The sequence below is a fragment of the Lynx rufus genome, unplaced genomic scaffold (genome assembly GCF_022079265.1).
Source record: "Lynx rufus isolate CCGP_SWC_20201006 ecotype Redwood Valley unplaced genomic scaffold, mLynRuf1.p SCAF_15, whole genome shotgun sequence".
Taxonomy (NCBI): domain Eukaryota; kingdom Metazoa; phylum Chordata; class Mammalia; order Carnivora; family Felidae; genus Lynx; species Lynx rufus.
The window spans coordinates 8574140-8587770 of NW_025814829.1; the positions used below are offsets into that span (position 1 = coordinate 8574140).

Below are 13631 nucleotides of genomic sequence, written 5' to 3' on the forward strand. Positions count from 1 at the left end.
GCATGTACAGTAATACCTGTATTAAAGAAGAGAACCGTTTCAAACAAAAGTACTGACACAAAATCCATCATCAGCAATAGAAGTGACTCAGGAAGAATGGGGAAATATTAGGATATCAAATAGTGTTAAGGGAGGAACTACTTATAACATGAAAACATCATTAAATTCTAAATAAAATAAGGTTAAATGTGCCAGAAAACATAAAAGATGCATGCTGGAGCACTGAGAAGGAAAAAGGAAAGCTGCTGATTTCTGATTAGATCACACTAGAGTGGTGGCTACCCATTCTGAGAAAAGAAGTCTGAAAGGACGAAAGTAAAATTGAAGCAAAAATCCATGCCAATAGGAAGGACACCTAAAGAGGCCAATGCCATGAGCTTCTTCAAAACAGGCAAACACTAGAAACAGTACCGAATACTTCCAGAGCATCCACAGCTGCTGTGTTCTCAGCGGATTTTCTAATATCCAAAGTCCTTAGACCTCTACTCCAAGGCAGACTAAAATTCTCTTTCAAGACAAATCCTTTTACTCACAATTGGATATTAAAGTAAATACTGAGCAAGAGATGGTTAAGTCATCCACATTAAAGTATAGTCAATCAATCTTTAAGTGGCTTTGTTAGAGGTAGTAGGTAAAAGTTGAAACTGGGTGTTTGACTGGTGAAGACACTGCCATCCATGAAGCGAAGGATCTAAAATTTATTGACCTCATGAATGCACCAGGTATTATGTTAACTGCTCTAATTCTCATGATAACCTGGCGCATGAGGCATAATCTTCATGTTAAAACTGAAGAAACTCAGGTTAAGTAACTTGATCAAGTTCACCTAACCAGTGAAAAGAATAAATGGCAAAGCCAGGACGTAAACCCAGCTCTGTCTTACACAAAAGCCCAGGCTCTTTTCACTGAAATATCTTATGGATGTACTATATAAAAAGGAAAAGTATGCGTACATGTTCTTTCATTTAGAAGATACCAATTTCCTATATCGTAAAGAGCCCAGTTTAACAATCACTAACTGACATAAGATAGAATACTGTAGAGATTCTACTACCCTTTCTATTCCAGGAACAAATGACATCTTCAATTTTACCTAAATTTCCTGTTGATATCCTAGTACTAGTGAATAAATTTCTAATTAAAAAAAAAAAAAGTTCTTTGAGTAGGCAAGATGTTTTTCCATAACATTTCTTAATTTCAAGGTGAATGGGTTATGACTTCAAAAAAAAAAAAAAAAGATGAAAAGCTAGTATTCATGTCCTTCAAAGTAATTAGTAACTTTCAGAAGTGATTGGTATAAAACAATTATTGTCATTGATCAGCTCTGAATAGATAATTTTAAACAAAGTCATTGTGTGCTCAGCAGATTACAGCTTGTTAACGGGCAAGTTCTAAATGACCTCTTAAGCTAGTCAAATCAATGATGCATATTCCTCATTAAGTAACATCAAAATGTAAGTGGTTTTATAAATAATGTTTATTTTAAGCACTAAAACAAATGGCAAAACCTTGGTACACCAAAAGCCATCTGCTCATAGAAAAGATTTTCCCTCCATTGGTTTACTTTTATTCCTCAAAATTCATAGTAACTTTAACGTTACCAAAAGAGAAAAATCACAATGTCTTCTCACCTAAAATTAAAATGAAGACATGGAAAACAAAATTTCTATTACTGATAATAACCTACCTAGTATTAATGCTCTAAATGTATACGAGAGCATACAAGTGGAACTCTTACTCATAATGATACTCTCATTTATTAGAATAGTCAACATTCTAGATTATAACATGAGAACAGAAAAAGTAGGTTTACTAAATTTTCAAAGGTGTTTAAAGAAAAACAATATCCAAATTTCATACTCCGTGTTGATGCATTATCATGTCAAAAATATACATATATGAATGGAAATCTTAACTGGATATTTTTAACCAATAGAAGATTCTGGATAATCATTCCATCTGTAGTTTCTTCTCCTTAATATTGTTTCCCAACTCTGACTTTATGCTCCTTGCTCTACAAATTTATTTAATCATTTCACAATGATATTGGTACTAGGAGTAGCAGGAGGGGAGAAGAGATATTCTTTTGCATGGTGATCCATCATTTAAATATCTGTCCATCATCAGGCAAAAGCTTGAGGTGGTCTGTATAATCCTTTTCCTCTTATTCCTTAGGCTGACATTTTGGAATATCTTTCTCTGTGTGAATAAGACTGTGTGTTACTTATTTTGTATCCCTAGAGCCTAACGTAATGTCTAGTGTATAAGAGAACTTCAGTATTTTTTCCCTGAATTATTTTACCTATTTATCTCTATCCATCTAATCATGGAGTCATTATTCTAAACATATGTACTTTATAGTATTAAAAATATGAAAATAAGATTATGAACGGTTTAGGAGATTGAAATGGATCTTTATATAGCTGGCACATATGTAACTATTTTTTAAGTAAAGCTACCATATCATTGTTTCTCACATTTTTACGTTTTAGACACAAGTGGGAAACGAAAGAAAACGGCTATTTGATGTTTCAAGCTAGATTAAGGTTTATAAATTAAAATTTGTATTATACAGATCCAGACCAGTAAGAAGAAAGAACCAATAACATTATGGTTACTTTGCAAATTGTTTGTTTTAAGTGATCTTTAATCTAGTGATCCTCCTGTTATTGCAGTCTTTTAATTTTCCTAAAGTGAGGATTTCTATCTGAACTAAAATGTTTTGGGGCACTAATTTCAAGAGAAATCACTTAAAATAACTGAAATAATAAAGGATCAGGCGAGACTCTCTGGGTTCCAGAAGAATATCATCACATAAGTACATATGATTGATCAGTAACATGTATAAGGTTTCTAAGATAAAAGGAATTCTACTTGAAATAATTATATCTGTAGTTTTTTTAAAACTCTGTAAGATCTAAATTATTTCCATTTCTCATTCCTCACAGATTTTGGAAGTGAGAAGAAAAAGTCTGATGGACCATATTTTTTAAGAGATCTCTAAGATACTAAACATTAGCACTTCCTGAAATTTACATTCTTCTGATACGGTGCCAGGTGTCCTAGGACAGACAGACAAAGTGGACTCAAGATGTAGAAGATAACCCAGTGGAGGCTTTCCAAAAGACATTATAAGAAAAGCATAATTTTCCGAGAGTTCACCTTTGTTAACTTCCAAAATCTGTGACAGATTATACATCTTCATTATGTTTAGTTTACCAAACACCAGTCTATTCTAAGAGTTCATGTATAGAGAGATTAGCAGTTGAAAACAGCAGTCCTGAGTTACGATGGAGGACGAATTCTGACGCTAGAAGACCAGAGTGTAAAGGCCACAGCTGGAATATCCTTTTACAAGGAGAGGTCTGTCATCCTCAACCTTCCAATTCTGCCTGCAAGGGGAAGCATATGACACTCAACCTGGTCTCCTACTCATTGCCACTGAGTTTAGAATTCCCTGAGTAAAATGTACTACCGGTAAGATGCTCATGAATTGTGAGGACCAGGGGATCAGTTTATCAAGAAAATCAGAGTGTGAGTAATAAAGTTTCCATAAGAGCTCAGTCTGGGGTACACATAGTTGTTCTCATCCAGATACCAAGCAAAGGAGAAGACTAGCAGTGAAGGCAAGAGTACAAAAGATCACAAGTAACAAGTAACACAAATGTGGGTAGCAGATCTCTTGGGTTCAATTCCTAACACTATCACTTATGAGCTGTGGGACTTTGGGCAAGATAACTTTCTGTGATGCTATTTCCTCAGCTTTCATATTGGAATCATGATACCCACCTGTAAGAGTTGGTTGGGAGTATTACAGACAATAGTTAAAATATTTAAAATACTTAGACTGGTGCCTGGAAGGCAGTAATGGCTATGTAACTGCTAACTCATTGTTATTATTTACTAATGGTTCTGACTTACCAAGAGAAAACGTGGTATTGTAATCCTTTTCTTGCCTGGCCTCAGAGACATATAGCTCCCACCGGCAATCAGTTTGACTAAGGTATACTCAGACACCTGCCAGCTATTTGTGTCCACACACACACTCAGGTAGTAAGTGCGAGAATCTGGAGTCATCCTATTGGGGCAATAGGAGCCTCAAAGACAAGGTTGAGGCCGACTATATTCAGCTGAGTCGCTAAGCCCAGTGTTGGGTGAACCTGAGGTGACACCCAATAAGAAGCTTACTGGCATCAGAAATGGAGGGTCAGTTCTACGCCAGGCTGTAAAAAGATACACAACTGTATATCTAAATGGGATACGGGGAGAAATGAGTTTAGCAACTGAATCAGTTCATGACATTTGTGTAAGATACTAAAAGCTGTTCAAAAAGAGAGAATTAAAAAAAAAAAGTGGGGGCCAAATTTAGAGGAGATCTACAATGGAACAGCCAAAATGCTGGAGGAAAAGCAGAACCCTAATCTGGAGTAAAGTCGAATTAAAGACCAAAAGGCAATAAAATGTCCCATAGAGAAATGGGAGGAATAAGGCCCCAAGAGCTAATATAAAAATTTATTGAGCAATTTATTGCTGTATTAATTGTCTGTCACTGGCCTAGCAGCATATCGTAACGGATTTTGAAAAGGCATACTGTGGGTTTTGACAGTAGCTTATATCATAGCAAACCTCCTTCAAACCTGTACCTGTTATGATACTTTAGAAAGGTCCTAAAGTTCATGAGATATTCCATTCATGTGAGAATTGCACTAACCAAATATCACCTTACCACATCCAAGTTATCTCTACCACATAACCCCATCAGATTCTCAAAAAGGTCTGATCCCCCAGCAAAGGCTTAGATCCCCCAGCAAAGGCTTAAATAATTTCCAACAGAGACACTGAGGGGCTTAAACAAAAAGTATTTAAAACAAATGACTTTTTAACTCCTTGTTTAGAAAAGAATGGGCCAACATTCATGATTTATTCAGGGACATTTATTTAACCACCTACTATAAGCCAGGTACTGTAGATACAAAGACTAAGAAGATAGGATCTGGGCCCCAAGGGACTTACAGTGTGTGGGGGGTGGATACAGGCATGTAAATTAGTAAGGATAATAAAATGTTACAGGTTCTATAACAGAAGTATGTCGATGGTAAAAGAGGACATAAAAAGAGAGAGTGATCAATTCTACATGGGTAGGGGGATCGTAAAGTCTTTAGAGAGAAGGTGACCCTTTAAAAAATAAATGCAGCAAATCAGGATGTGAATACCTATTATATTTAAAAAATCACATACATATAATTTATTCTTCATTATAAAAAAAGTGACCTCCATATAAGAATGGGTAGGCTAAAAACATATTTTTACAATCCCTCTCTTTTCAGGAATGCTCCACTAGCCTCTTTGGCAATTGATGATAATTTATTTGTCATGCTAGGAGTCAACAGTCAAACATATAATTTGTAATTGGCTCAGTATATAAGGCAAATTAAGACAAAAGTTTTATTTTCTATTATATGTGAAAATCCTATTCATGATTTGAGTGCACATATATCTGTCTGAATATTATTCCCCTATACATTTTGGTAGTTATCTATCACTCTTAGAAATTCTTCCTCCTGGACATGAACAGCCATCCATATTTAAATCATTTAAGGGATAGTTATTTTGAACAAGGTTACTTGGTAGCCGATGAACTGAAAAGGTAGAGGTGTGAGTATTAGAAGGAAAACTTCAGCTAGAGGTATCCAGCCTTCTGATGTGCACAACATGAAGGGATGTGGACCACACACTGATCTCTTCAGCCATTCACTCTTGCAGAAAGTAAAGTCTTCTGAGCCCCATCTTGCAAAAATTCACTTCTTACAAATAAATTTAGTTCTGGTCACTGTGATCAACCAGTGCTAAAATTTCATCTTTGTTAGGCAATCATTTTGGCCTCCATGCAAGTAAGCCCCTCTCCTGACTCCTCATCTTAGGAACATGAAGTAAGTACCTAGTCTATTACTAAGTCAACTCATCCAAACCTCTGAAGGCAGTCTTTGAACATCTTCTAAGAGAAGTGTCTTTATTATAAATTCCCACAGTAGTGTTTACATCCTCCGCATGGCTCACAAACACTCCTATGCATCTTTAGTGGATCAGCTCAAGTTTTCCTCTGCCTCACTTTAATGGCCACTGCATCACACCTCTACTCTTCTCTCCTGAAATGTATCAAATAAAAAATAAATCCAGACATAGCAAGAGAGACTTTACTTGAAAGAATTATTGCAAGGAAGAGGGAGTATTGTGATCACCACAATAGATGGATTGGACTACTGCCAGAGGGAGAGCACTTTGACCATAAGATCTGCAAGTATGTCAAGAATTAGGCAAAAATAGTTTTTCTTTTACAGGAAGATATAAACGAGGCTAGAAAGAACCTGATATGCAGAAGTGGGATGAAAGGGTGGCATAATTGTACAGTAGATCAGAGAATGTTTTACTGGGAAGCCAGCCTATTCTCAGGAGGAGGTATTCTATGCTGGCTAACGTTCAGGGGGAAGGAGAGAACCTTAATCACAGTTTGGTTAATAAACATGTTTTTCCAATTGATCAATGGGGACAAGCAGTTCTGCTAATCATTTGTGAGGTAAAGAATGGAAACTTGGGAAGGTGGGCACTGGCCGTGTCATAGATAAACAAAGGGCATATCTGTGCCTCTTATCTAAGTCATGTGGTGAAGGGTAAATTTTTTGTTTTTTCTTTTTGCAGTAAGCTGATTCCAGAACCTAAAGGGTGGGGGGGGTTTAAAACTTTGTTGTTTTCCAGGATCTCAGGACTCAGGTAAAGTTCAACATTGTCGATTGACATTAATCAGAGACAAGTTGACATTGGGCGATGCTACTAGGAAATGAAGGTTTTAGTATGATGTTGGAGTAAGTCAAAAACTCTGCGTTCCAAGTGTTACCTAGATACTTCTAATCTAGGTAAACAGAATCATGATTCAAGCCAGATAAGAATTCAATAAGAAGACTGGGGGCTAAATAACAACAGAATGCATTTTTCTAACTCTGTCTTCTGGTTCTCTTTCTCTCTCCCCTGGTGACCTAGGGAGGCATCTAAGTCTTAGGTGATCAACTGCTTTACCGTAACGGTCATCTGTTGGTTTTTACTTTGCAGACACGTCCGACACGGAGTAAGCAGCAAAGGAAGAATCTAACAGTGTTGAAGGCTCAAGATGTTAGGTCTTTGGCAGAGCTATGCAGAGAATCAAAATCTCCTAAATTCCCAGATTCAAGCATTCCCATTAAAAGAGGAGAACCAAATTCTTTTCCTATAGTAATACATTAACAAAGGTAAATAGCCCACTGCAGCTATAGTCTCTACCTCTGGTTCAGGAAAAGAAGCAAAAAGACCTATTTCTTCCTTTTCCTTTTTCCCCTAGACCACAAAGAACAGAAAGGTGAACAGACTGAACGTGCAGACTGTCCCTGGGCCAGGCTCTGTGCACACCCATACCTGTAGAGGAAAGACCCCTTCCCAAAACAGTATAAATAATCAAAGTAATGTTAATTCACCATAGTGAATTCACCAAAGTAATGTTATTCACCATAGTTCAGCACAGGACAGTCAGAAGGTATTTTACTACCTTGCCTCATCCAAAATAAAGGACATTATTAGCAGAAGAACTCATATAGATCAATGAAAGAGAATATAGTAAGGCAACATAAGTTTTAAGAACATTAATGAAATTCACCAAAGTAATTCCTCCATTTATAATAGCGCCACAATTAAGCTATTACCATACTGTCTGAGACAAGAGAGATAATACTTTTGTTGGGCTCACTCCCAAAATCTGGGCAGAAACCAAGCCAGCCTCATAATCACTAAGTTCAGCTTCCCATTAGGAAAATAACACGTAAAAATGAACACAGAGATGATAGAAATAAAACTTCGAAGGTGGAAACTGACTTTATTACTGTTAAATCATATGAATAATTTCTAATTGATTTGTATTGGGCCGGCATCTTATATTCCAGAACCATGTTCAACTATTTATCACAATATTCTATACGACATATGGAAAACTAATACATTGCTTCATTAATATTTACGGTCTTTCTCTAGTTATGGCTCAGAGATATTTAACATTCTAAAACATAAGCACTGATAATTACATGTTTTACATTTTACTCTAATTTTTAACACTGCCAAGATTATTTAGTATAACTAACTTTTTAACTATGTACTCTTTTCTCTCTAACCATTAGCATATCAATCAAATTTGCATTATTCTGGTTTGCTCGTTTTATTAAAAGCGAACTCAGGGCACAATTGACTTTTCATTTGTTTAACAAGTGAAGAAATATTTACCCTGACAGCCATTGCGTTGTAGAGATTCATCTTCATAGTACAAAATTCTAACTGTGAATCAAGAAAAAAAAAAGATGGCATATATTCCAGTTACACAAAGACAGTGCAGCCTATTTTTACATATAAAAGATAAGAATCTTTATACATAATACATAATAAGAGTTCTAGCCTTAGAAAAATGAAATCAAACTTTGTATTGAAGAGATAGGCTTCCTAATACATAATGCAGGCTTAACCAGAAAAATCTATGGTAGTCAAACTAGGAGCTAATGGAGATATATGATCATAAAATGCTCTCCGCTGAGTTTGATAATCAATGGTGCTCTACTGAGAATAGAATAACAAAGCAGAAATATTCACAAGTGCTGGTGACACGTAGTATTGTATGATTTATTCACTGGGGTTCTTTTAGCCAAAACTCACAGAAACATAAAAGGAATTCATATTTCAAGACGTCTGGTTTAATGAAAAATTCAAAGAAATGCTGTCTTCAGTCGAAATCGTTCAAGGATATGGATGCAGTGATGGAGCAAAATTGTGCCTTCCAACCATCTGTACAAAATGTTATGTACTTAGCTGCCTCCTGAGTAATCCTTGGGAATTTTGTTTCATTTAATATTCATTTTGACACCATAAAATCATAAATACAATGATATCATGTTACAGCAAATCCCCTGATATAGTAAAGACTTCCTGAGGTCTTGGTTTCTTTCTAGTATAGACACATTTGTCTATTAATAAACAAATCTCTGTTACACTCCATAATCGTGTAGCAATATGGCTTATTTCAATGAAAACATTGCTTTCAATGAAGTTTCTGTGTCTGTTATACCTTTCAGTCAAAAATATAGAATTAACATAATTCATCACAGTACAGTAAACAGTAAGGGCAATGAAATATATATTTTTAACACAAAATATTACTAGATCCATTCTTATTCAATCAAAATGCATTGACTGATATAACTTGAGCTCAGGTAATCGGTGTTATGTTTAGGTAAAAATCAGAGACAAGTGCCTTAACCATTTATATAGGGGTTTTCATCCCTGCAACACACAAAAATTCATACAGAGGTTTTCACTGTAATTAGTATTGTTTGAATTGCCTGGTCTGATCCAAAGCAAATTGTCTGTGGAGAGCAGCAGGCCTGGATTATTTATCAACAGTCTGAGCAATTAAGAACCAGTTGGCTGCAATATGTTATTTACAAATGAACACAATGATGTTGCTTTACTTTAAATTCTCTTTCTTCATCATAGCAAGCAAGGCATAATTCTTTGTGTTTGAGGTGAATTTAAAAGATTTACTTTAATACCATATTTCCTCAAGTCACATCGAGGCAGATGAAACCACTAAATGTTTTATTACAGAAGAAACATTAAAATTTACATTTTTGAGAAAGTGTGGGTTCAGAAAAAGGTAATGTTTCTTAGCTCTATTATACGGCTGTTCAGTTAGCGACACGGAGTGTGTGTGAGCTCTCCAGCTACAGAACCGAGTTCAGTTCTGGATGTTGCTTTTACCAGCTGTGTGGCTCTGAACAAGTTCCTTAAACTCTGCCGGTCGTGGCTCCCAGGCTCACAAAATGGAACAGTACATACTCCACAGAGTTCGGTGAAGATTAAAATGAGATAAAATATTTAAGGTGCTTAGGAGACAGTTGATGATAATTAGAGAAGGGATTTTCACTGGTGCTACTACACATTTTGTAGCAAAAAGGATGTAATTTAATAATAAGCAAAATTCCAAAAGTAAGAAGTTACATTTTATTCTGAACAAAGAGAAAAAAACAGAGCTAGCTTTATAGTGTAAGCATTCTGAATTTTATAGTTAAAAGGTGGAATAGCACTTTGATTCCCATGTACCATTCTCATTTGAACCACTAACTGATATTAAATGTATTTGCTTTGGAAAGTAAAAATAATATACGTGCGAAAAGTAGAGCATGATCTCGATTATAAGAGGTACCAAGAATAGTCAAACCCACAGAGACAGAAAGGAGAATAGCAGTTACCAGCGGTTAAAGGGAGCAGGGAGCTATTGCTAAATGGGTACAGAGTTTCCAGTTGGGATGGAGGAACAATTTTGGAGATGGGTGGTGATGACAGTTGCATAAAACATGTAAATATACCTAATACCACTAAATAATAAATAATAGTACAGTTAAAAATGGTAAAAATAGTAAATGTCATGCTATGTGCATTCTATCACAATTTTAAAGAACACGAACAAGGGGCGCCTGGATGGCTCAGTCGGTTGGGTACCCGACTTCAGCTCAGGTCATGATCTCGCGGTTGGCGGGTTTGAGCCCCGCGTCGGGCTCTGTGCTGGCCGCTAGGAGTCTGAAGCCTGCTTCTGATTCTGTCTCCCTCTCTCTCTCTGCCCCTCCCCCGTTCGTGCTCTGTCTCTCTCAAAAATAAACATTAAAAAAAAGGTTTAAAAAAATAAAATAAAAAACACTAACAAAAAACATTGGTGGAGGTGAATTGTTCATTTCCATGAGCTATCTATGAGACACAGGCACTTTAAAACTTTGTAAAATTTATTTCATCTAAGTCTTTTTATTTCCATTCTGAGCAATGATGACTGTTTGTTATACTAGTGTTTGTTCTTTGGACTACATGAAGTAGTTAAAATATAAACATACCAAAGGTCTTATTCCTAATATTATTTTTTAGAATTGTTCTAGAAATTTGTTTTTTTTTCCATTCCATGAAGTTGGATAAGCAGAGTATCCTAGCCACTAAATATTAATAACATATCCAAGAATGACAAGTTACTGTAATTTCTCAGCAGACAAAAGTCTTAAAATTTTTCTTAGTATTTATTAATTTCCCATTTTATCATTAAGGTACAAGTCTACTAAGACTGGGCTGAAAATCAGGCATAAATGGTGTTAGTTCCTTGTAATGAAAATATGATGTTCAATTTTAGATGTTTCCCCAAATGTTTGTTGAAGAAACAAAGGAAGGGGAAATGGGAGGGGGGAAAGAAAGAGAGAAAGAAGGCTAAACAGAATTGATATGTTGCATTTATAACAGATAGAGCAAGAAGAATTTCTGGGATAAAAACAGCATTTCAACACTAAATCAACTATTAGCTGTATGGCCTTTGCCATGTGATCCAGCTCAATTTTTAGAAGGCTTCTGAAAGAAAAAAAAAATTTGGAGAATGTATCCTTTTTAAAAACATAATTTTCTGAGCGGTTAATATCCATGTGAATCTTTTGGACAGGGCTGCTATTCAGTGGGATTGGACCATAATTACTGATGGAGCATGTTTCATATTTTGACTTTCTCTCTTTATTTCTTTTTTCTATCAGGTGAATTACAATGGGAGGGTGATTGGGGACAAATGAGAACCACTCTCTTAGAGGTCAAGTGATATTCAAACCTCACCACAATCAGGTCCCACTTTTTTTCCCCCAATTATCTCTCACCACTCTATTCCTTTAAAGCTCATTCTGATCCAATCACTATTTTTATTTCTTCACCTCCATGCCCATAGTAGTCCCCTTGCCCAAAATGTCTTATCATTCTTTGCTAGCTGTCCAAATCCTATCTCTCCTGTTTTTCTTGCAAGCATTTATAGGACAAACTATCTTTTCTCGCCCACTCCAAGTGCCATCAACTGGAGGAAGCTGGCATTCTCCTAGTTCCAAAGCATACTTTCACAAACCAGTAAAAAGGACTCCTTTAAAAAGGACAGCAACAGGGGTGCCTGATTGGCTCAGTTGGTTGAGCATCTGACTCTTGATTTCAGCTCAGGTCATGGTGTCAGGATCATGGGATTGAGCCCTGTGTAGGACTCCATACTTAGGATTCTCTGTCTCTCTCCTTCTGCCCCTTTCCCCTGCTCATACTCTCTCTCTCTCAAAAATAATTTCTTTTTAGGGGCGCCTGGGTGGCGCAGTCGGTTAAGCGTCTGACTTCAGCCAGGTCACGATCTCGCGGTCCATGAGTTCGAGCCCCGCGTCAGGCTCTGGGCTGATGGCTCAGAGCCTGGAGCCTGTTTCCGATTCTGTGTCTCCCTCTCTCTCTGCCCCTCCCCCGTTCATGCTCTGTCTCTCTCTGTCCCAAAAATAAATAAACGTTGAAAAAAAATTAAAAAAAAAATAATAATTTCTTTTTAAATGGGCAACAACAACAAAAACCAAAAGAACAAGAAACCTTACATCTTAATCTCAAGCTTTCCACATTTATACCCTCTATTCCTTTCTAGTGTTGTCATCCCTCAGGTCTCAGATTACTTATCCTCCATCCTTCCTCCTCCTCACCTCTCCCTGACTTACTCCAATCATCTGCTCTAAAGATTCTGACACCAAGTAATGGTCTCACCCTTCATCACAACTCCTGCCATTATCTCAAGACTTTTCAAATTCATGTGGACAGCACACTGAATTACAAAATCCCACAACTGCCTGTTTTTTTCAGTCCCAATGACCAACACTTCAGTGTACCTTACATTCCTCTAACCTTGTTCCAGACCTTGTGAACTAGAAGTGTTCCCCTCTTAAGTCTTAAACTCTTAATGCCAATTCCTTTCCTTCAACTACAGTGGCTTAATTTCTCTTAAAGGTTCTTCCACCTTGATCTCTATAGATCTAGAACAGATATTTCTTGTTCCCCATTTTTAAGTTCCTCATTCACATATTTTTATATACAATGGCTATGTGGTATTTTGCTATATGGAATATACCATAAATTATTTCATATTTCCTTTATTGTTGAGTATTTAGGTTGAAAACCAAAAAAAAAAAAAAAAAGGAGAGTTTCAAGGAAGAAATGGTTAATCATTTTCTTTTTTTTTTTTTTTAATTTTTTTTTTTCAATGTTTATTTATTTTTGGGACAGAGAGAGACAGAGCATGAACGGGGGAGGGGCAGAGAGAGAGGGAGACACAGAATCGGAAACAGGCTCCAGGCTCTGAGCCATCAGCCCAGAGCCTGACGCGGGGCTCGAACTCACGGACCGCGAGATCGTGACCTGGCTGAAGTCGGACACTTAACCGACTGCGCCACCCAGGCGCCCCTGGTTAATCATTTTCAAAAGCAGAACACTTTAAAATTTTTTTTTCTTAAGTTTTTTATTTCAATTCCAGTATAGATGACACATACTTATATTAGTTTCGGTTGTACAGTATACTGATTCAACAATTCTATACATAACTCAGTGCTCACCAAGACAAGTGCACTCCTTAATCCCCTTCGCCTATTTCAATCATCCCTCTACCCACCTCCCCTCTGGTAACTATCAGTTTGTTCTCTATACTTAAGTGTGTTTCTTGGTTTGTGTCTCTCTCTCTTTTTTCCCCCTTTTCTCACCAAAAGCAG

At 36.6% G+C, this 13631-nt stretch overlaps 1 protein-coding gene across 1 annotated transcript in view; it reads right to left on the reverse strand.

Moving 5' to 3' along the window:
* SPATA17 (spermatogenesis associated 17) overlaps nucleotides 1-13631 on the reverse strand; it is a 198833-nt gene that overhangs the window by 162127 nt on the left and 23075 nt on the right. The window contains exon 4 of the mRNA XM_047077214.1: nucleotides 8299-8349. Within this exon, the coding sequence (XP_046933170.1) occupies nucleotides 8299-8349 (51 nt within the window). The remainder of the gene's footprint in view (nucleotides 1-8298; nucleotides 8350-13631) is intronic.